Consider the following 21,338-nt stretch of genomic DNA (forward strand, 5'->3'; position numbering starts at 1 on the left):
ATTTAAGAAATAAAACAAGGAAAAAAAAAGAGAGAGAGAGACAAACCAAGGAACAGACTCTTAACTATAGAGAACGAACTGAGGGTTACCAGAGGGGAGGTGGGTGGGGGGATGGGTGGAATAGATGATGGGTTTTGAAGACTAACTTAACACGATGAGCATTGAGTAATGTGTAGAATTGTTGAATCACTATATCGTACACCTGAAACTAACACTGTATGTTAACTTTACGGGAATTAAAGTAAAAAAAATTAATTTAAAAAATGGAAATGGGGCACCTGGGTGGCTTAGCCTGTTAAGTATCTGACTCTTGTTCTCAGCTCAGGTCTTGATCTGAAGGTTGTGAGTTCAAGCCTAGTTCAAGTGCTGTGTGTGGAGCCTGCTTAAAAAACAAAACCAAACAAAAACCAGAAATAGCATTAAAGAATAATCTTTAGTCTCACCAATCTTACGGAAATCATTTTGGGTTTATATTAAATTTGAAAGACAATGTGTTCTTGAAGAAAGGATACATTATTTGAATCAGTTTGACTCATAGCACCATGAGTTAGCAGCTGATTCTTAGGTGTGTTGTCTTCTTTGAAGCTTAAGTTTTTTCTTCTCTAAAACAGGGATAATAATGCCTTTGTGAGCGTAAAGCTATCCTCTAGGACTTCACATCAGTTATGATAGTTAGCTTCAACAGCAGCAAATAACTTGAAAAACCAGTTGTCTGGTAAGCCACTTATCAAATTTTTACATAATACAATGAAAGATTTGGGGATAGGTGGGAAAATAGAAAGGTACAAGAAGAAGAAAAAAGGTGATTTAGAATGCTAATCCTTTTAATAAGCACTTGTGAACTTTTGCCATACAAGTGATGATTATATTAGCACAATGGCAAAATTATTCGAGTGCTAGGCTGAGAATAGGGAAAACTGGAATGTAGTCCTGGTTTAATCCTCCTGTCTGTGAAGATGAATACTGTGCTAAGATAGGAAGGACATTGGCTTTGGGGTCAGCATTATTGGGCTTCAAATTATGGTTCTATCACTGGGCAAGTTATTCAGCTTTTTTAAGTTTGTCCACTTGTCTATAGTAATACATATCCAAAGGATCATTGTAAGGAAAGTGGCTATTTATTGTTTCTTTCTTTCTCTTATATTGGGTTTCATTTGCTTTTTTTTTTTCTCCTCGTTTCTTTAGATGAATGTTAAGGCCATTGATTTGAGGCCTTTACTCTTTTTTAATACAAATATTTGAAGTTCCCTCTAAGTATTATGTTAGTTGTGTCCAACAAATTTTCGTAAACTGTGTTTTTATTTTCATTCATTTCAAATGTTTAGGGCCAATTTGGCCCACTTCTGAGGCAACAGTCTTCTGAGGACTCTATTTGGTGCCCTGTATTAGGAAGATTTTCCTCTGCAGCTGATAAGAATACAGTTCTTCCCAGCTCTGTGTGGGCTCCAGGGATTGTTCTGTTTACTCCTTTCTTTCTCAGTTTTGGTAGCTTCCTCCCACACAAATGCAGATTACTGCTCAGCCAAGGACTTGAGTGGATGTCTCTGCATGTATCTGGAGCCCTCTGTCTTTGCAGCTCCCTTATTCCCAGTATGGTGCTTCACAAAACTTTAGCTGCCTTTGCCACTCCAAACCCTGAGCTCTGTTTCCTCAACTCATTGAGACCACTCAACTGTTGGGTTCCCCTGCCCTGTTCTGAGGCCTAGAATCTCTAGATACTGAGTTGAGCTGTTTGTAGGGCTCATTGCATTTATTTCTTTCTTCTCAGCAGTTGCTGTCTTGTGCTGTGGTCCATTCTTTGAAAGTTGATATTTCGCACCTTTTGTTTAATTTGCTAGTTATTTAAAGCAAGAGGATAAAACTAGCCCCTGTTATTCTGTCATGGCTGGGAAATGGAAGTTCATCTTAGCATCTACTAGGTAGTTAGTGAATGCTAATTATCAAATCTAAACAAATCACTCAAAAATTCTTATTGGAGCACATTATCAAGATGGGTGATTTTATAATTGCATATTGACATTGTATAAATCTTTATGCCTTTTTTCCTTATTCTTAATCTCAGTGCAATTAATAAAAATATATAGTAGTCTGGGACTTTTTTATTTTTTAAGCTTTGACAGTCCTAGAATATTAACATGAGCCAAATTTTGTTACCAATGCTTTTGAACTTTTTCGGAAATAATGTGTTAAAAATTATATAGTTGGTCTAAATAGTATTTGCTGATAGCATTTTTAAGTATTTTTTAATGTTTTCAGTTATTTATGGGCTTATTTTTGTGACATCTTTTAGTCAGATATTAAGCTCTAAAATCTAACTCACTGATAAAATATATAACCAAAAAAAGCTATTGGGGAGGATTCTAACAGTATATGAGATGTAACTTTGAGATGAAAGATATCCAGGTACTGATTTGAAAAATGCTACAAATGTAATACTTAATTTGTGAGGTTTTTAAACAACCTTTTCTTATAATTCAGTTAAGGGATTAACTTTTAATTAGTATATAACCCTCAAATTTCTGTCTTATTCAGTGCTTTCCTCAATGATGTGCAGAAAGACATGGAAGGTATGGCTATCAAATTTGCAAATGGCATGAAGCTTGGAATGGTTAAAATACTAACGTTTCGCCCTGGAGTCTTAAAAGAAACATGCTGAAAAAAGGAGAAAAATAGCTTAGTAGCAACATATGTCAAAAATTTGTTGACAAAACTGATTTGTTTGCCAGAATCATCAATACATCAATTACAGTGTATCACTGGAAGTGTACTGTCTAGAACAGGCTGAAGAGTGGTAGTTCCTGTTGTTACTTTCTTGTTGTTACTGTTGTTGATGTGTTTGATTTATTCAAAACAAATTTTTAAAATACATTTAGGCTTATAGAAAGGCTATATAGAAAAACTATTATAGAAAAATAGTACAGAGAGTTCTCATATACTGTTTACTCAGTTTCTTTTAATGTTAACGTTTTATATAACTGCGGTACATTTATCAAATCTAAGAAATTAATATTTTTACAATATATTAAATAAAGTACCGACTTCTTTAAGATTTCACTGGTTTTTCCACTAAGACCCTACTATATACCTTCTGCATATAGTAGTATATTCAGTGTTTGACCTCAAATTAAAGTTTAAGAACCAAGTCAAATGCCACTTTTTCTGCTACTGCCTCCCATAGTTAGAATGGCTTTCTCTGTTCTATGCAGTTATACTGTATGTTGTTTATATTCTGTTTTCTCTTATTGGATCTGTTAGTTCTTTCCAGATATTAATTACTTGGGTAGGGACTCAGTCTTATCCATCCTCTTATTTACAATGAAATGTGACCACTCAGAGTAGTGTTAAAGGAATTTAAAGTAATATGATAAGAGTAGTGGTTAAAGGATATTTTACTGTATAAGAAGAGCATAATCTCTAACCGTTTGTGACAAAGACATTAAATGTATCCTGTATGTGAAAATTATGGATAAATTTTGGAAGAATGATCTAATATAGAATTAGAGAAAAGAACAGTGGATATTTTTAACATTGTTGAAAGTTGTTGATAGGAATAAATCCATCTCTCTCACTCACATTAGGAAAACATTAGCTAATAAAGTCTGATCGGTGTAACTCTGGTGTGTGTTTGAATGTCAAAATTATGGCAGTTTCCTTTGACATCTGCGTTGTTTAAAAAAATTTTTTTTCAGTGTTTACTTATCTTTGAGAGACAGAGAGAGACAGAGCTTGAGTAGGGAAAGGGCAGAGAGAGGGGGAGACACAGAATCTGAAGCAGGTTTCAGGCTCTGAGCTGTCAGCACAGAACCTGGTGTGGGGCTTGAACCCATGAGCCGTGAGATCATGACCTGAGTCGATGTCGGACGCTCAACCAACGGAGCCACCTAGGCACCCCTGACATCTTCGCTGTTTAAAGTATTTACATCAGATTTTGGAATCAGCCTTAATTGCCTTTTATACTAACATTTTGGCTTGTTCATTTTTGTAAATGTTCATTCTTCTTTTTGTTGCCCATTTTGTTTTTCACCTAGTCGAGGTTGTTTTGTTCTGGTTTGTTTTGACTTCTTACGGGAGGAGTATAGCTTAGTGGTTGAGAACTTTCTGGGACTGCATGCCTGCTATGTAACCTTGAGCAAGTTACCTAACCTTTTTGAGACTTAGTTTGCTCATCTTTAAAATAAGGATGATAATAATAATAATAGTAGCTACCTCCTTGGGTCATTGCATAGATTAACTGATTTAGAATACTGAAAGGGCATAGTGCCTGACACAGTGTTGAGTGCTAAGGCTCAACAAATGTTAACTGCTTGCTGTTACTGCAATTAATTAGTTAATTTACAACTTCAAATACTAACAAAACAACTCACCCTTCTCTGACTTTCTCCTTTTATTTTTTACTCTTGCAAAGAGAAGGATGTACTGCTGCCTTGCTTTCAACATTTCTGTTGACATTATAGCTACATATGCTCTTCTTAATTTTACTATTTATGTAGCTTAACATCAGTGCAAGCTGAAGGGAAGGAAAGTTAAGGCTCTTTTCAGCCTGACACAATCTTTTAAACAAAACCACTTTATCAAATTCTCTATGATTTTATTATCAGTATAATTTATCAACAAAAGTGATGTTTTCATAATTTTTATCCTGAAATACTGTAGTTCTAAATACCTCCTGAAGCATTCAAGCAAAATTACATTCGGTATAATTTTTATGTTTGGATGATTTTGAATATTCTAGTTAAAAAGTGGTAACCCAAACTACTTTGGAAAACTGCTTGGCAGGATTTACCAAAGCTTGATACGCTCTGATCCAGCTTGATAGCCTATGGTTCTACTTTTATGTACATACTTAACAGATGTGCACCTGTGTTAGTGTCTGTGGAATGTTTGTAACAGCTCCTAACTGGAAATTCCCGGAATGCTCATCAGCAGTAGAATAGATGTTGGCATCGTCTCACAATGTAACATTGTATAGAAATGGCAGTGAAAGATCTGCCAAGTGTCTCAACAGTGTGGTTGCTCAGCAGTAGGGATGAATCTCACAAGTACAGCATTGAGAGAAAGAAGTCTAAAAGACCACTTACTATACTGTATGGTTCTGTTTATCTCCAGTATAAAATTAGGCAAAAAATCAAGCTGTTAGAAGACTATGTGGTGACATTAGGAATGGGGTTTGAGGACTAGTGACTGGCAGGGAGGATGAAGGGAACTTTCGGAGTTCTATTTCCTGATACATGTGTGTTCAGTTAGTGAAAATTCATCAAACTGGAAAATTATGTTTGGTGCACTTGGCTTTATGTATAGTCATAAAAGATTTCAAAAGAAATCAGCATATTTATATGTAGTGAGCCTACTGCATTATACATTTGATGATACTGAGGTGCCAGTCTGCATGCACAATTTTTGTCCAGCATTGTTTAAACATCAGGCAATTACAACAAAGAGAGAATAGATGGACATCTAGTTCCTAAGTCTTGTAGGCACTGGTAGTTTTCTTGAATATCCTACATATTGGCATAAAGTGTCACTGTCAGAAGGTAGAAATGAGGAGGATCTTTAATTACAGAGCAAGCATCATTTTTTTTTTTTTTAATGTTTATTTTTGGCAGAGAGCGACAGAGCATGAGTGGGGGAGGGGCAGAGAGACTCTGAAGTAGGCTCCAGGCTCTGAGCTGTCAGCACAGGGCCTGATGCAGGGCTTGAACTCACAGACCGCGAGACCATGACCTGAGCCAAACTTGGAGGCTTAACTGACTGAGCCACCCAGGCGCCCCCTCCCCTTTTATTTTAATGTTTATTTATATTTGAGACAGAGAGAGAAAGAGTGAGCACAAGCAGGGGAGGGGCAGAGAGAAGACACAGAATCCGAAGAAGGCTCCAGGCTATGAGCTGTCAGCATAGAGCCTGATGCAGGGCTTGAACCCATGAACTGTGAGATCATGACCTGAGCTGAACTTGGATGCTTAACGGTCTGAACCACCTAGGTACCCCGCAAGCATCTTTTTAATAAGAAAAGATTGGCCCAGGGAGGTGACACTAGGCATGTGGACCTGGCTTAAAGCAGCACCTTGTTTGATATTCTTATTCAAGAGCCTAGAGAGTTGTGCCAAATCAATTGACAAAGCCCATTATACTACCTTGTATACTTTGTGGATGATACAAACTAAGTTTGCGCTTAGTTTTAAGTGACTCATATCTCAGGGAAGAATAGGAATTAATAGCAAGTTATTCTTTTAGCATAGTCCACAGGAAAGATAATGTTTAATAATTTAAGAAAAAAACCTGTTTTTTAAGGTTTTACTCAATTTTCTGTTAATGCAACTAGATTGTTTTTTGGGCTTTTGGCTTATGTGTATTTGATTTTTATAAATTTTCTTATGTTTAAAAATAATACATTTGCCATAACAGATAATAACAATATAGAAGTTATAAAAAACAAAAACCCTTTTCTAGTTTCACTTGTAGATCTTTTTTTTGTGTGTATCTGTACATACCATAAATTCATTGATTCTAAGATGCATTTATTTTATTAACCCCATGTTTTAACATCTCTGAAATTGGAATGTGTCTTTCAATTGCTGTCCACTAGGTGGTAATCATGATGGAATTGACATCACCAGACACCGGAAATTTGGCCTTAACTGTTCATACTGTCTTCACTTTAGTTGAGTTATATGCCTTGCTCGTACTACATGGGTTGAGTTTAATTGCTGTTCTAAGTGTCTTGAAAAGAATTGCATTATGTGATTTTTCATTAAAGCAAGAAGTTACTGTTTGTGCGGACAGGCACAGAAAAGCAGCAGGGTGTAAATTTAACATGATTGAAGCAAATACTCATTGCTAGAAGGATAACCACAGTTCTATTTCCCTGCAAAGTAAAAACCAAGTGCTCTATGGAATCCAGAAGGGGAACTATTTTATGAATACATGAAGGTATGCTGCATTTTATTCCTGAAACATTTGCAAAATGTTGCAAAAGTTGCAAAAACATTCCCTTTTACAAGCCAGTCCACGCAACTTTCGGCCGGAGAAATTACCATGTCCTGTGGAATAGGTGGTTGGTGTGAGCCCTTCACATACCATTTGGACTATTGTTAAAGAAACTATGTCATAGCTTTAACTGCTTACTTTTTTATAAATTCATTGAATTCTGTTATCTATGTGTTTATTCAGTTATTACATCCATTGAGATAGCCATTTGATTTTTATGTTCTAATCTGTTAATGTAACATTTCATGTTATTTTCTGATGTCAAACCATCCTGTATTTCTGGGAAAGCAACTTGCTGTTTTCTTTTTAAATTAATAGTTATCTTGTGGATACCTTCTCAATTTAGTGTATATAGATTTACCTCATTCTTTTTAATGGCTGCATTATTTTTCTATTGTATATATGTTTTTAAATGGCTACCTTATTGACGTGCATGATTTCCAGCTTTTACTATTAAACACGGCATAGCATGGAGCATCTTTCTACATACACCTTTGTATACTCAGGCTAGTATTTCTATAGAACAAAATTCCCAGAAATGCTGTGCATTTTCATTGCTTGATAACATGAAAGAAGTGTAAAAGTTAATTTTAAAAAAGTATTTACTTGGTTTAGAAATGTCAGTCATCATTGGAAAATACACCAACATGATAAAAGTGGTTGTCTTTGGGGTGATGGGCTTGTGTGTGATCAAAAAGAGAACTTTAATAGTAGAAATGGAACTTACTTTAAAAAACTAAATGCTTATGAAATCAAATACTACTTTAGAAGTCCTTGGATTGTGAATATTTGGAGGGTAGGAATTGTCACAGCTCCCAGATAACTCATCTAGCATAATGCAAAATACATGAAACATATTTAAAAGATATTTGTAGAAGTAAGTTGTATTGAATTCTTGAGTTTAACAAACAAAAAACTTCTTGCCAATTCTTTTACAGGGTTTTTTGATTAATTCAAAACCAGAGAATGCCTGTGAACCCATAGTGCCTCCACCATTAAAAGATAATTCATCTGGCACTTTCATCGTGTTAATTAGAAGACTTGATTGTAATTTTGATGTAAAGGTAATGTTTGCTTTTTTCATTTTTGTGTTACTGTTTTTTTAGTTTATCTACCTTAAATTCTCCCTTGTTTCAGAAAGGCTTTAAGAGAGTTGACACAAGTCATCCAGCTTAAAAAAAGTGAGGACAAAAGCAAAATGAAGGTGAAGTTGGTGAAGGCAAGCAAGAGAGGAGCAGGTTAAGTCTCATTCATCTGCTACAAAATTGACCTTTAAGCTTTTAACAGCCAGTACAGAGAGGGAGACAGCATCGGTTTCACGATTCACAGTTGTAATAAGGTTGTGAACAAAATTGACTAGGATAAAAGTGATTGTTATTGGTTCTAAGAGTTTGCAGGTAGAAGTTGGGAATCTTGAACTGTGGTTTAATAGTGGAATCTTGCTTGATCTAATCTGGGAATGGAAGCGTTAACCTTCAGTTTTATGCCTTTACTCTTCCATTATCAATATTACATGTATATTTACATTTATGTTGACATCGGGATTTCTCTTCTGTAACAAGCTGATTCCGTCATCTGTACGCAGTTTGTCTCCCTGGAGCGGGTTAAGTCAGATAAGTAAAACAAAGTTTGCCATAGGACATCCCTCACTATCGTCAGTGCTGCTCTAAAGGTGTGGTTTTTTAATGCTTTTAATACTGTCTTTACAAATCTGGTTTGGGATGGCCTTGGCAAAAGAGCCACATTGAGGCCTGTATAAAATAAGCCTTGATGTTACTTTTACTGATCTACCTCAGACCTGAGTGTCATGTAGTTTCTTGCGTGTATCTTAGAGAATAGACATGGGATATTACTTCATGTATTTGACATAGCTTGATCTTAGATGATTTATTCAGCGGGAACAGACTCCTGATGTGCCTGAATTTTGTCTCTGCTTCTTGCATTTCATGAAAGAAATGACACCTCTATAATAAACTTATTAAAGGAATAACACAATAACTCCAGAAGGGTTTGGAAATGTAGAGCACATTGGAAATGATAGGTGTTGTTACTATTGTATATCGGTTCCAAACCAAAACTCTTAATTGCCTTTAGATGGGAAATAAATTAGAGTTGAAGTCAAATGATTTCTTGCTCTTCAGAGTTATATCTTTTTTTTATAATAGTTTGAATTTAAGCCATTTTAAGATTTGACCCAGAACTAAATCATAATAATTGCAGACTGTTCCAACAAAAAGGAAATATTATTATAATATTTCATTAATTTCTTGCCAGTAAACTAAAAGTAAACCAACATTTGCTGATCCTAAGGTTTATTGCATTATTATGCTATGTAATTTTTGGTCCAGTCCAGTCTTTATTAACTAGAAACTATAATACTTGTTTTTTTTAAGAACATTTTTAGTTCGGGATGGGAAGTGGTTCACTGCAAAATTTAGGAAAATACTGTCATTGGATGTTTATTTTTGATGGTAGAAACACAACTCAGGGATCCATATGTGGTAGAGTTATTAGTCCTCTTGCCCCTTTAGCAGATCCTCATCATGAGTCTGAATGCTGCTAATGGAGTTTTAGGATTAGCTGGATTTCAGCTCCTCTCTTCCTGCTTCCTGCCTTGAATTTTATTCTGCAACCATACCACCTCCTTGAAGTCTCTTGACTTGTCATACAATGCTAACTACACCTTTGTGCCTATTTATACATACTATTTTCTCTGTTCAAGATCTCTGGCCAAGATGACGTTTAAGTGCTAGCTGAGGATGTTATCTTTTCTGGAAGGCTTACTTTTCTTTGTGCCCTCTCTGGCAGAATGAATCATTCCAGCCCAATGTGCCACTTTGTAAATAGCTCCCTTACTCTTTATTCACATTATTATTTTTTATTATATATATTTCATTTATATGAGCTTACCATGTTTAGAGTTCATGTATAGTTACCTAGTTTGTATCGGAGTGCATAGTAGATGAGCAATAAAGTTTTGTTAAACTGGGTAGTGTAGTGGTAAGGTTTCTGCTTAGGTGTATAATGCATTTTTTAAAAACACGTACATGTAAAAATGTTTAAATTGATTCTCATCTTAGGAAAATGTTAAAAATTTTTTCATTATACCTCACCATGTAGACATAGTTTTAATGAATAAGGTCCTAGTTTATTGTACAAGTTTTTTTTTTTTTTTAACTCTGTTATCTTTTCTTCACAAATAAACAACAGAGTATTTATTATAGCCATTTAAAGCTAATGACTCCTTATTCATGTTGTTCCTAATGGTTTCTGTCTTGTCTTAGTTATGAAAAATATGAGGCCTCGGGGGTGCCTGGGTGACTCAGTCAGTTAAGTGTGTCTGACTTTGGCTCAGGTTATGATCTCAAGATTCGTGAATCCGAGCCCCACATTGGGCTCTGTGCTCACAGTGTGGAACCAGCTCGGGATTCTCTCTCTCCCTCTCTTTTTCTGTCTCTCTCTCCCTCCCCAAATAAATAAATAAATAAACTTAACAACAACAAAAAAAATATGAGCCCTCAGTTTACAGGATAGACACATTGATTTTAATTAAAGTCTGGAAACAGACTGCATACATTTGAATACACCCCCCACCTTTTTTTTCTCATTTGAAATAACTTTATTCTGATTTTAAACAAAAAGGAATGGGAATGACAGTGACAAATGAGATTTCACCACTGGATACTGTGATGTGACTACAGCAGTCTTTTATTTGAAATTCAGGAAACAACTGCATTCCAAAACAGATAAATATGCAGGTTCAAAATATGAAGGTGTTTTTTAAACTGCCGCATTCACTCTGAAGCCCATTCATTTCCTTCAGCATCCCAGAGATGAAGCATATGTTCTGCTCAGCTGTACAATAAAGTGGCAACACCCTGCACCACTGACGTCACAGGGCAGGTGCCTATGAAACCAGACTTCCGATGCTGGGGTCCAGCTGCACTTTCTCATACGTCATCATCCTCACCTGGGAGAGAAGTTTGACAAACTCCAAGTTAGGGTCTCTGATTAGTTTTCCAGAAACCCAGAGGAAGGGCTTTTCAAAGTTGTAGTTACCTTTTGGCAGAAATGTCACAGTGCTGAAGGTTCTTCTTTCAGTGGAAGACAATAGATTTTGCCTTAACTTTCCTGTCCATAATGTCCACTTTGTTGCCACATAGCACAATGGGGATGTTTTCACATACTCGTACCAGACCTCTATGCCAGTTAGGCACATTCTTGTAAGTAACCCTTGATGTTACATCAGACATTGTGATGGCACACCGAGGTTGGATGTAATAGCCATCTCTCAGCCTACCAAATTTCTCCTGACTAGCCATATCCCATACCTTGAACTTAATAGGTCCTCTGTTGGTATGGAACACGAGGGGATGGACCTCAACACCCAAGGTGGCTATGTACTGCTCACATTCGCCCATCAGGTGATGTTTCACGAACATCATTTTTCCTTTGCCACCATCGCCAGCCAATTCGAGTTTGGACTGGACTTGGAATTCTTCTTGGGCAGCCATTGTGCTATTACTTCCAGAAGCGTCTCCAGCCCATCTGACCTGGATGCTATTTTTTATTGCTCATTAGTGGTGTGATCTTGGGCAACTGTTTTACTTCTGTGTGCCTCAATTCCTTTATCTGTAAAATAGGAATTATAATGTTCCCTACATCATAGGATTGTTATGAAGATCAAATGAAATAATGAATGTGAAATGCTTATCAGTTAGTGCCTTGCACAGAGTAAATAAGCAACAGGAATTAGCTGTTGATGTTTTACACTTTTTACCATTGGTGTAAAACAGAATAAGGATAAAGATGTCAAAGATGCTAACTGTATTAGGCCTCGAAGTTTTTCACAGCTTGCTGCTTGCAAGCTGGAGAACTAGGACAACCAGTGGTATAATTCAGTGTGAGTCCCAAGGCCTCAGAACCAAGGGAGCCAATGGTGTAAAGTCCTGGAATCAAAAGGTCCAAGAACCAAGAGCTCTGATGTCTGAGGGCTGGCGAAGGTGGATATCAGGAAGAGAGAGAGGATTTGCCTTCCCTTTACCTTTTCATCTGTTTGGGCACTCAACAAATTGGATAATGCCCACACACGTTGATAAGAGTGGTGGATCTTTTTTTACTTAGTCTACTGAATCAAACGCTAATGTCTTTCAGAAACCCCTGCACAGACATACTCCAAAATACTGTTTTACCAGCTCTCTGGCAAGTCTTAGCCCCATCTAGTTGACACATAAAACTAAACATCACACTGACCTTTCAGAAACTAAATTATTAGCTGATAAGTTACACTGTGATGCAGTAACTCAGTGACAGTTGATTGTGAAACTTCTAATATGGTTTATAAAGGACAGTTTAGTCATGCCAGCATGTAATGTATAAAATATAAGTTTCATAAGAAATATGCATCACCTGTCAAGGTAGTGTTAAATAGATAAGGATAAAGCCATCACACTTACTGGAAAAATAACTGGAATGTCATCCCAAAGAGCATTTCCTTTCTAAGGGTGGTCATTGGTTGATAGGCTATTAGCTCTATTAGCTATAATCTTCTGATCAAAAATCTTTGCCTGTATTTTCTAGGCTTCCCAATTGATGGTTATATATCGTTTTTTATTAGGTATGTTATAGAGCCTAATCACTTAGAATGTATGTTCTAGTACTTTTCTGAATTGAAAATAAATAGCTCTTTGTATAAAATAGGGGTTCACTCATATATATCCACAATTTTGTATGACTACATTGACTTAAGAAAATAGAAAAATAACTCACCTCCTTATTCCTGATGTAGCATTCTGGAACCAAGTACTGGAAGTGCTTAATTCAGCCCCATACAGAATGCTGGAATTGATAGTAGCTGCAAGGTTATATTTTTTGTCACGCCACTTATCAGAAATGATACCCAGATTATCACAGACAAATGAGAATGAGCTATATCTTACAAAGCTTTCCTCGGAGGAACCCTTTCTATTGTAGATAGCAGAAGTGAAAGAAGAAGTAAAATTTCATCAGGATCTTTTAGTAATTGTGGTGGTGGTAATCTTGGTACTGTGGGTACACTAGGGTTTACGTTTTGGAATTCTTCAGATTTTTTTTGAAGATGAGTATTGTACTATAAGAAACCTAGATTTACTTCTTCCTTAGAAGTCAATGATAAAGTGAATTAAAAATTTAAAAAAAATTACAATTAAAAAAACAAAACTACAATTAAAAAAAAAAAAGGCAGGTTTTTTTCTATACAAACGATCCCCAGTGCTTTGTGACTCAGAGATAGCCGATAAGAATGCAGAAATGCAGTTAACAATTTTTGCAAGGTAGCAAATTACATTATTTGTCACATTCTAAATTAAAGAGAGCACTGTTTTAATTTTTTGTCTTCTGTTGAGAGAAGCACATCCGAGCCTTTAAATTTGTCTTGCTCTAAAGAAGTGCAGCAAAACCTGTACTCAGAATTAGTATTTGGATATGTGAAATATCCAGAGTGCTAGTAAGAATGGTTGATTACCCGCCAGCTGCTTATTCTGAAAACAATCACTTTTACTCACACTGACAAAAACTGTATGCTCTGAAAGATACAGCTCTTTAGAGGAAAAGCAAAACAATGTTATTTTGTTTATCTTTGTACAATGCTGTTCTTTACTGTGACAAAATGTAATTGTTTGGAAATGCTAGTTTTTTGGTGAGTATTTGAAGTTAAAAAACATTGATGGCTCTGGTAAATAAATTAAGGCGTTATTAAATCGTTTAATTAGAAAAATGACTTTGTAACGTCCTGAGGCAGAGAGTTCTCAGAAGACTTGAATTGGCATCCCAGTGGAAAATATGACTTAAAAAAAAAAAAAAAAGAAAATATGACTTTTTTCTAATTTGTAAAAATATCTGGTTATTTCAAGAACATTAAAATAATCACATAAAACAGAAATTTTCAGAATGACACAAATTTCTGTGTTTATAGCCAAATAAAGATTAGTTATCAGAAGTCTGTTCATTGTCCTGGAGGTCCTAGATATTTTCATCATGTGGTTTTAATACTAAGTCAGCAATTTCTTCAAATAGTTATTTTATTTAATTTTTTTTATTATATGAAATTTATTGTCAAATTAGTTTCCATACAACACCCAGTGCTCATCCCAAAAGATGCTCCCTTCAGTGCCCATCACCTACACTCTCCTCCCTCCCATCCCCCATCAACCCTCAGTTTGTTCTCAGTTTGTTTTTTTTTTTTTAATTTTTTTTTTTCAATGTTTATTTATTTTTGGGACAGAGAGAGACAGAGCATGAACGGGGGAGGGGCAGAGAGAGAGGGAGACACAGAATCAGAAACAGGCTCTGAGCCATCAGCCCAGAGCCTGACGCGGGGCTCGAACTCACGGACCGCGAGATCGTGACCTGGCTGAAGTCGGACGCTTAACCGACTGCGCCACCCAGGCGCCCCTGTTCTCAGTTTTTAACAGTCTCTTATGCTTTGGCTCTCTCCCACTCTAACCTCTTTTTTTTTTTTTTTTCCTTCCCCTCCCCCATGGGTTTCTGTTAAGTTTCTCAAGATCCACATAAGAGTGAAACCATATGGTATCTGTCTTTCTCTGTATGGCTTATTTCACTTAGCATCACACTCTCCAGTTCCATCCACGTTGCTACAAAAGGCCATATTTCATCCTTTCTCATTGCCACGTAGTATTCCATTGTGTATATAAACCACAATTTCTTTTTTTTTTTTCTTTTTTTTTTTATTATCTCATTGATTTTTTTTTTTTTATGGAATTTATTGACAAATTGGTTTCCATACAACACCCAGTGCTCATCCCAAAAGGTGCCCTCCTCAATACCCATCACCCACCCTCCCCTCCCTCCCACCCCCCATCAACCCTCAGTTTGTTCTCAGTTTTTAACAGTCTCTTATGCTTTGGCTCTCTCCCACTCTAACCTCTTTTTTTTTTTTTTTTTTTTCCTTCCCCTCCCCCATGGGTTCCTGTTAAGTTTCTCAGGATCCACATAAGAGTGAAACCATATGGTATCTGTCTTTCTCTGTATGGCTTATTTCACTTAGCATTACACTCTCCAGTTCCATCCACGTTGCTACAAAGGGCCATATTTCATTTTTTCTCATTGCCACATAGTATTCCATTGTGTATATAAACCACAATTTCTTTATCCATTCATCAGTTGATGGACATTTAGGCTCTTTCCATAATTTGGCTATTGTTGAGAGTGCTGCTATGAACATTGGGGTACAAGTGCCCCTATGCATCAGTACTCCTGTATCCCTTGGATAAATTCCTAGCAGTGCTATTGCTGGGTCATAGGGTAGGTCTATTTTTAATTTTCTGAGGAACCTCCACACTGCTTTCCAGAGCGGCTGCACCAATTTGCATTCCCACCAACAGTGCAAGAGGGTTCCCGTTTCTCCACATCCTCTCCAGCATCTATAGTCTCCTGATTTGTTCATTTTGGCCACTCTGACTGGCGTGAGGTGATACCTGAGTGTGGTTTTGATTTGTATTTCCCTGATAAGGAGCGACGCTGAACATCTTTTCATGTGCCTGTTGGCCATCCGGATGTCTTCTTTAGAGAAGTGTCTATTCATGTTTTCTGCCCATTTCTTCACTGGGTTATTTGTTTTTCGGGTGTGGAGTTTGGTGAGCTCTTTATAGATTTTAGATACTAGCCCTTTGTCCGATATGTCATTTGCAAATATCTTTTCCCATTCCGTTGGTTGCCTTTTAGTTTTGTTGGTTGTTTCCTTTGCTGTGCAGAAGCTTTTTATCTTCATAAGGTCCCAGTAATTCACTTTTGCTTTTAATTCCCTTGCCTTTGGGGATGTGTCGAGTAAGAGATTGCTACGGCTGAGGTCAGAGAGGCCTTTTCCTGCTTTCTCCTCTAGGGTTTTGATGGTTTCCTGTCTCACATTCAGGTCCTTTATCCATTTTGAATTTATTTTTGTGAATGGTGTGAGAAAGTGGTCTAGTTTCAACCTTCTGCATGTTGCTGTACAGTTCTCCCAGCACCATTTGTTAAAGAGACTGTCTTTTTTCCATTGGATGTTCTTTCCTGCTTTGTCAAAGATTAGTTGGCCATACGTTTGTGGGTCTAGTTTTGGGGTTTCTATTCTATTCCATTGGTCTGTGTGTCTGTTTTTGTGCCAACTAATGATTATTTTTGAACAATGCAGCTACAAAGCCATATAGGCCAGTTTTCATGAAACTGAAAGAACTTAGTTACTCCCTCTATGTTTTGTTTTTTTGTTTTTTTTCCTGACATGGATCAAGTTGCGTTAGGGTTGTAGATGATAAGGATACGTTGGTACTCACCTTCTGTTGGAATGTGACTTGTAGAAAACTTAGGTGTCATGCAAACCCCCTTGACCTGACTCCTGCCTTTCTCTCAAGTCACGTCTGTACTTTGCCTGCCCTATTACCTTACTCTTCAATAGTTCACAAGTCCGTATATGTGTTGAGCAGTCTCTCCCTTTCTGTCTGGTTTTTACCGTGTCCTTCATCTGGATTACCTTCTCTCTGCTTGTCTGTCTGGACAGCCTGACTTTATTTTAGCTCTAAGATATGAAATAACCTGAAACCTTTCCCAATTTTCTCTAAGGTTGAATAGATCACTTCTTCTTCAATATATTACTTAATCCCATTTAATCACTGTTTCTTTTATAGATTTAATCTTTGTGAGGGAAAAGATAATGTTTTAGGTTCTGTAGTTTTAGTGTCTAATACATTGTATGGCACTTGGTGGATGCTCAGTAAGTATTTGCTGAATGAACTAATTTAGAACACTTTAAGGGCTTATACTTTAAATGGATTAAAGAATAAACAGTATTATTGGAACCTTCTATTGGCTCCATGTTCACTTCACTTAATGTTCTTGGAAGTATTTCTAAATCTAGATACTCATTTATCCCATAAACATTTTTCTCGAGATCCCCATGTTTTCTGAAAAATTAAAAAAAAAAATTACCACTAACATTTTTAGGTTATTTGGATGATCTTATAATAAACAGACGTACCATTTTTTGGATGAAATTTTGTTATAAAATAATCCCCTAGTCTTCCTTTCTAGGTTTACCTTTCGTTACCTTTTTCAGGACTCCAGGCTGATATATTACATGGGATTCCCACAATTTCACTTAAAAGAAAAAAAATATTTTAACGTTTATTCATTTCTGAGAGACAGAGACAGAGCACAAGTGGGGGAGGGGCAGTGAGAGAGGGAGACAGAATCAGAAGCAGGCTCCAGGCTCCGAGCTGTCAGCGCAGAGCCTGATGCGGGGCTCCAACTCACAAACCGGCAGATCATGTCCTGAGCCAAAGTCCGATGCTTAACCGGCTGAGCTACCCAGGCACCCCCACAATTTCACTTTTATTTCTGTAGTACCAAGCAAGTAGATATGACCTTGAGTGGAAATTAAACAAAATTATCTCAAAGTTGCTTCATATTATTATTTAATTTTTTCCTACTCTTTTCTATTTTCCTACAAAGTAACTTATAGCATTTGTTATTAATGTACTTCAGAATCATGTTTAACAGACTCTACAAAAGGAATGTTTTCAAGGATATTTGAGGTATGGAAACATTTTTACCTATATATGGTTCAAACAGCTTTGTGTGTTCATTAAATTATTCATTTGTTTCCTCTACCCTTTAATTGATAAAAATATCTGCATTTTAATAATTAGTTTCCTTTATATACATTTATATTTCCTTTATAACATTTACACAGTATTAAAACAATAAAATATTCTTCTTTTACCAGGGAAGTAATATTCAGTGAAAGAAAACTGAAAAATAGCAAATTACATTTACTTTACCCTAACCTAATGAAACATGTAATGCCCATTACTTTATTTGCAAATCTCTTCCCCACACATTCTTTTGCTTCCAAGTCAAGATAATCAGATTATTCAGATACACAAGTCTGTCTAGATAGGGAGGAAAGCTGGGATCTAGAGGAAGAGAGCAAGATGGATTATATCCATGAACTCCTCTTAATGAGAGTGAAACATCATCAGAGCCCTAGTACCGCCTTCTGTGGAGTAGCTTTTCCCAACATGACGGTGTAGTGATCCTAAAATAATGTGTGGGAAAAAATGGGGTTGGAATGGGACTTGATCTTGGTGGGATTGCTTGCTACGGTTCTGGATCTTATTTCAACTATTGATCGTTCCCTGCTGTAACATCTCTAGGCATTTTTATTCTATAGGTAGAATTAAGTTTTTACATTCTCATCTGGAGCCACTTGTGCTGCTCCATTCTCATCTGCATTGCTTTGATCATTTGAGAAGGAGATTCTGCTTCTTAATTTCTTCTTACTTCTTTAGATGAAAAAGGAAGGTCATGGTCGAGTTTCTAGAACTATCTCTATTCTCTATGTCTCCCATTAATTTCTTTACCTCATCTCTTTCCCTTTTAGAGAAAAGAATTTTTTCTCCTGTGTTAGACATCTAAGTTGAGAGAAAGAGTAGTTTGTACCAGGCTGATGGTTGAGTTATTGTTGCTTTGTGTTGGCAATTCTAAAAGAAAAGAAAACGAGTTTTCCAGAGAATTTTTTCAGTTGGCACTTGGAAGCAGAGTTAGACTACGTTTTCTGCATTTTCTACATTTTCCTTAGAGGTCTCATGGAGGTTGGATCATAAAGTGAAGCTCGAATTGTTTCAGATTACGCTAGAATTGCCAACACCCTGGGTCTAGCCAGCATGGTCAGAAGAGGCCAGGTTTCAGAACCACTGAGGATGTGTGTTAGAAATTGTTTTCTTTTTTTGTTTTGACTTTTTACCTTTTTGTGTTCTGAAACTAGCATACACAGAAAAAGAATTCATAACGTATGTATGCATACATAGTGTGCTATGATAATGAATATCTGAGTGCTCCCTACTCAAGTTTGAGAGAGAAATGTTACTTACTGATGTTAGTTAATGTTAATTAATCAAGCTTCATTAAAGGCTCCATGGTAAATTTTTTGTTTTTTAGGTTTTATTTCATCTCCCGATCATATTAACTCATATTGATATCTGATCTTCATGAGGGAACTTCCTGTTTGGAATATTTTTTATAGTAATTTCAAATCTTTTAATAAAGTGATGTTAAGTGTAACACAAAGTGATTGCTCGTTAAAGCTGCTCATTTTCTGTCTTGTATTTGAAAAAGCTTGTGATGAAAACAGTTCTTTGCTAAGGCCAGACCAAACCCCCAAAGTACTGTGCCTTTCTTTTTTCTTTACTGTAGATTCTTTTTTTTTTTTCTTCTATATATTATTATTTCTCCCTAGCTTGATTCTAGCCTAAAGAAACCCTGGATACTTTCTCACTTCAGCTTCTTGGGAGGAGAGCCTGTGTTTTATGCAGTTCTGTGTACTGAGCTTTTTGTTACAATACCTGGAACACCAAAATGAGCAAGCAGTAAAGGAGGGCATATACTCAGAGGTCTGCCACTGGGTGGCGCTAAGCACCAAAATGCTCACTGTAAAACTGTTGCCTCAGTTACATTTCAATTGTAGTACAAGTCTGTCACTACTTGGGAATTCCTAGTTGGCTGATAGCAAGTTCAGTGGTAGGTGGGTTGAATGGGAGCTTCTCGTTAGGATGAGAAATAATTAAGATTTTATTAGAATATGAATCCCAGCAGTATCCAAAAAATATGAATTATGATCAGATTTTTCATTTTAACTGCATTTTAAAATGCATATGTAACTAGAGAATAGTTATCCATAAACTTATGGGATACCTCTATTAAATTGCACTTCTGAAAATTTATTAGGCAACTTTTATAAATTTTTTTTTCAATGTTTTATTTTATTTTTTGGGGACAGAGAGAGACAGAGCATGAACGGGGGAGGGGCAGAGAGAGAGGGAGACACAGAATCGGAAACAGGCTCCAGGCTCTGAGCCATCAGCCCAGAGCCTGACGCGGGGCTCGAACTCACGGACCGCGAGATCGTGACCTGGCTGAAGTCGGACGCTTAACCGACTGCGCCACCCAGGCGCCCCTAGGCAACTTTTAAATGATGTAGTTAATTTTAACTGGTAAAGTTTGTTACAAAGTAACATCTTTAATTTTTAATTTTATTTTTATTATATTTTTAAAATATTCACTTATTTTGAGAGAGAGCACATGCCCATGAGTGGGGTAGAGGCAGAGAGAGAGACTCCCAAGCAGGTCCACAGTGCCACTGCAGAGCCCCATGTGGGGCTCAAACCCATGACCTTGAGATCACAACTTGAGCTGAAATCAAGAGTTGGACGCTCAACCAACTAAGCCACCCAGGCACCCCTAAAAGTTTTTTTTTTTTAATTTTATTTATTTATTTTGAGAGAGAGTGAGAGAGAGCAGGGGAGGGGCAGAGAGAGGGGGAAGGAGAGAGGATCCCAAGTAGGCTTCCACTGACAGTGCAGAGCCCAGTGCAGGGCTCGATCTCACCAATTGTGAGATCATGACCTGAGCCCAAATCAAGAGTTGGATGCTTAACTGACTGAGCCACCCAGGCACCTCCCTAGAAGTTTTTTTTTTTGAAAAAGCATCTTTAAATTAGTAGCAACATTAGAAATAGCTGCACATAATGGTTTATTTTGGGTTTTCTTAATGTCTCTAAGAAAAAAAGGATTCTTTTTAGTTTTAATTTATTGTACTAATCATCTCCCAGATACAATATTAAAACTTCATTGGAAGCAATACAATTTAGAGACCTATGAGCTAATGACTTTCATTTGGTGATGGTGTGTTGCAGAATAATATTGTAATGAAAAGCACAAATTTCTTTTCTGTTGCAGATATTGTACAGAACATGAAGAACTCATTATAATAAGTAGGTTTCAAACTTTTTTTTTTGAGAGAGGGAGTACATGCATATGAAGGGAGTTGGGGAGGGGCAGAGGGAGAGGGTGAGAGAATCTTAAGCATGTATCACACTCAGCACAGAGCCCCTACGCAGGTGGGGCCTGGATCTCAGGACCATGAGATCATGACCTGAGCTGAAATCAAGAGTCTATCATTTAACCAACTGGGCCACCCAGGCACCCCAGTTTCAAACTTTTTTGACTATAAGAAATTACAGCCAAATCCACAATAAGAAATTTATTTTTGCTTATGCCCTGATACATAAACAACACATATCCTATAGTAAAGTTTGATGAAATAGTATTCACCTATACTGCCTATAATACTCTGGTATATGAAATTTCTTTTTATTAAAAAAAAAAGTTCACCTAAGTCTGCTAAATTATTTTACTACCCACAATTTTTGCTCCCCTCAATATTGAAAAATTGCTTTTGCATGTACCAAAACAAAGATTGACTTTAAAATGCTGCCAGTGGGGCTAAAATTAACAACTCAGGAAACAACAGATGTTGGCAAGGATGTG

The 21,338-nt window shown here is 36.6% G+C and overlaps 1 protein-coding gene and 1 pseudogene across 7 annotated transcripts in view; one reads left to right on the forward strand and one right to left on the reverse strand.

The window, feature by feature from the left end:
- The window catches only part of RNF13 (ring finger protein 13), a 167,367-nt gene that overhangs the window by 61,151 nt on the left and 84,878 nt on the right, over positions 1 to 21,338 (forward strand). For 6 of the 7 annotated variants that reach the window (XM_030330512.2, XM_030330511.2, XM_030330516.1 and 3 more), the window contains exon 4: positions 7,923 to 8,048. In XM_030330512.2, the coding sequence (XP_030186372.1) occupies positions 7,923 to 8,048 (126 nt within the window). Of the gene's footprint in view, positions 1 to 7,922; positions 8,049 to 21,338 lie in introns of those variants that run through there. The other variant, XM_030330517.1, reaches the window with a different exon arrangement.
- LOC115523779 lies at positions 11,040 to 11,584 on the reverse strand (annotated as a pseudogene).

The sequence above is a fragment of the Lynx canadensis genome, chromosome C2 (genome assembly GCF_007474595.2).
Source record: "Lynx canadensis isolate LIC74 chromosome C2, mLynCan4.pri.v2, whole genome shotgun sequence".
Lineage (NCBI taxonomy): Eukaryota > Metazoa > Chordata > Mammalia > Carnivora > Felidae > Lynx > Lynx canadensis.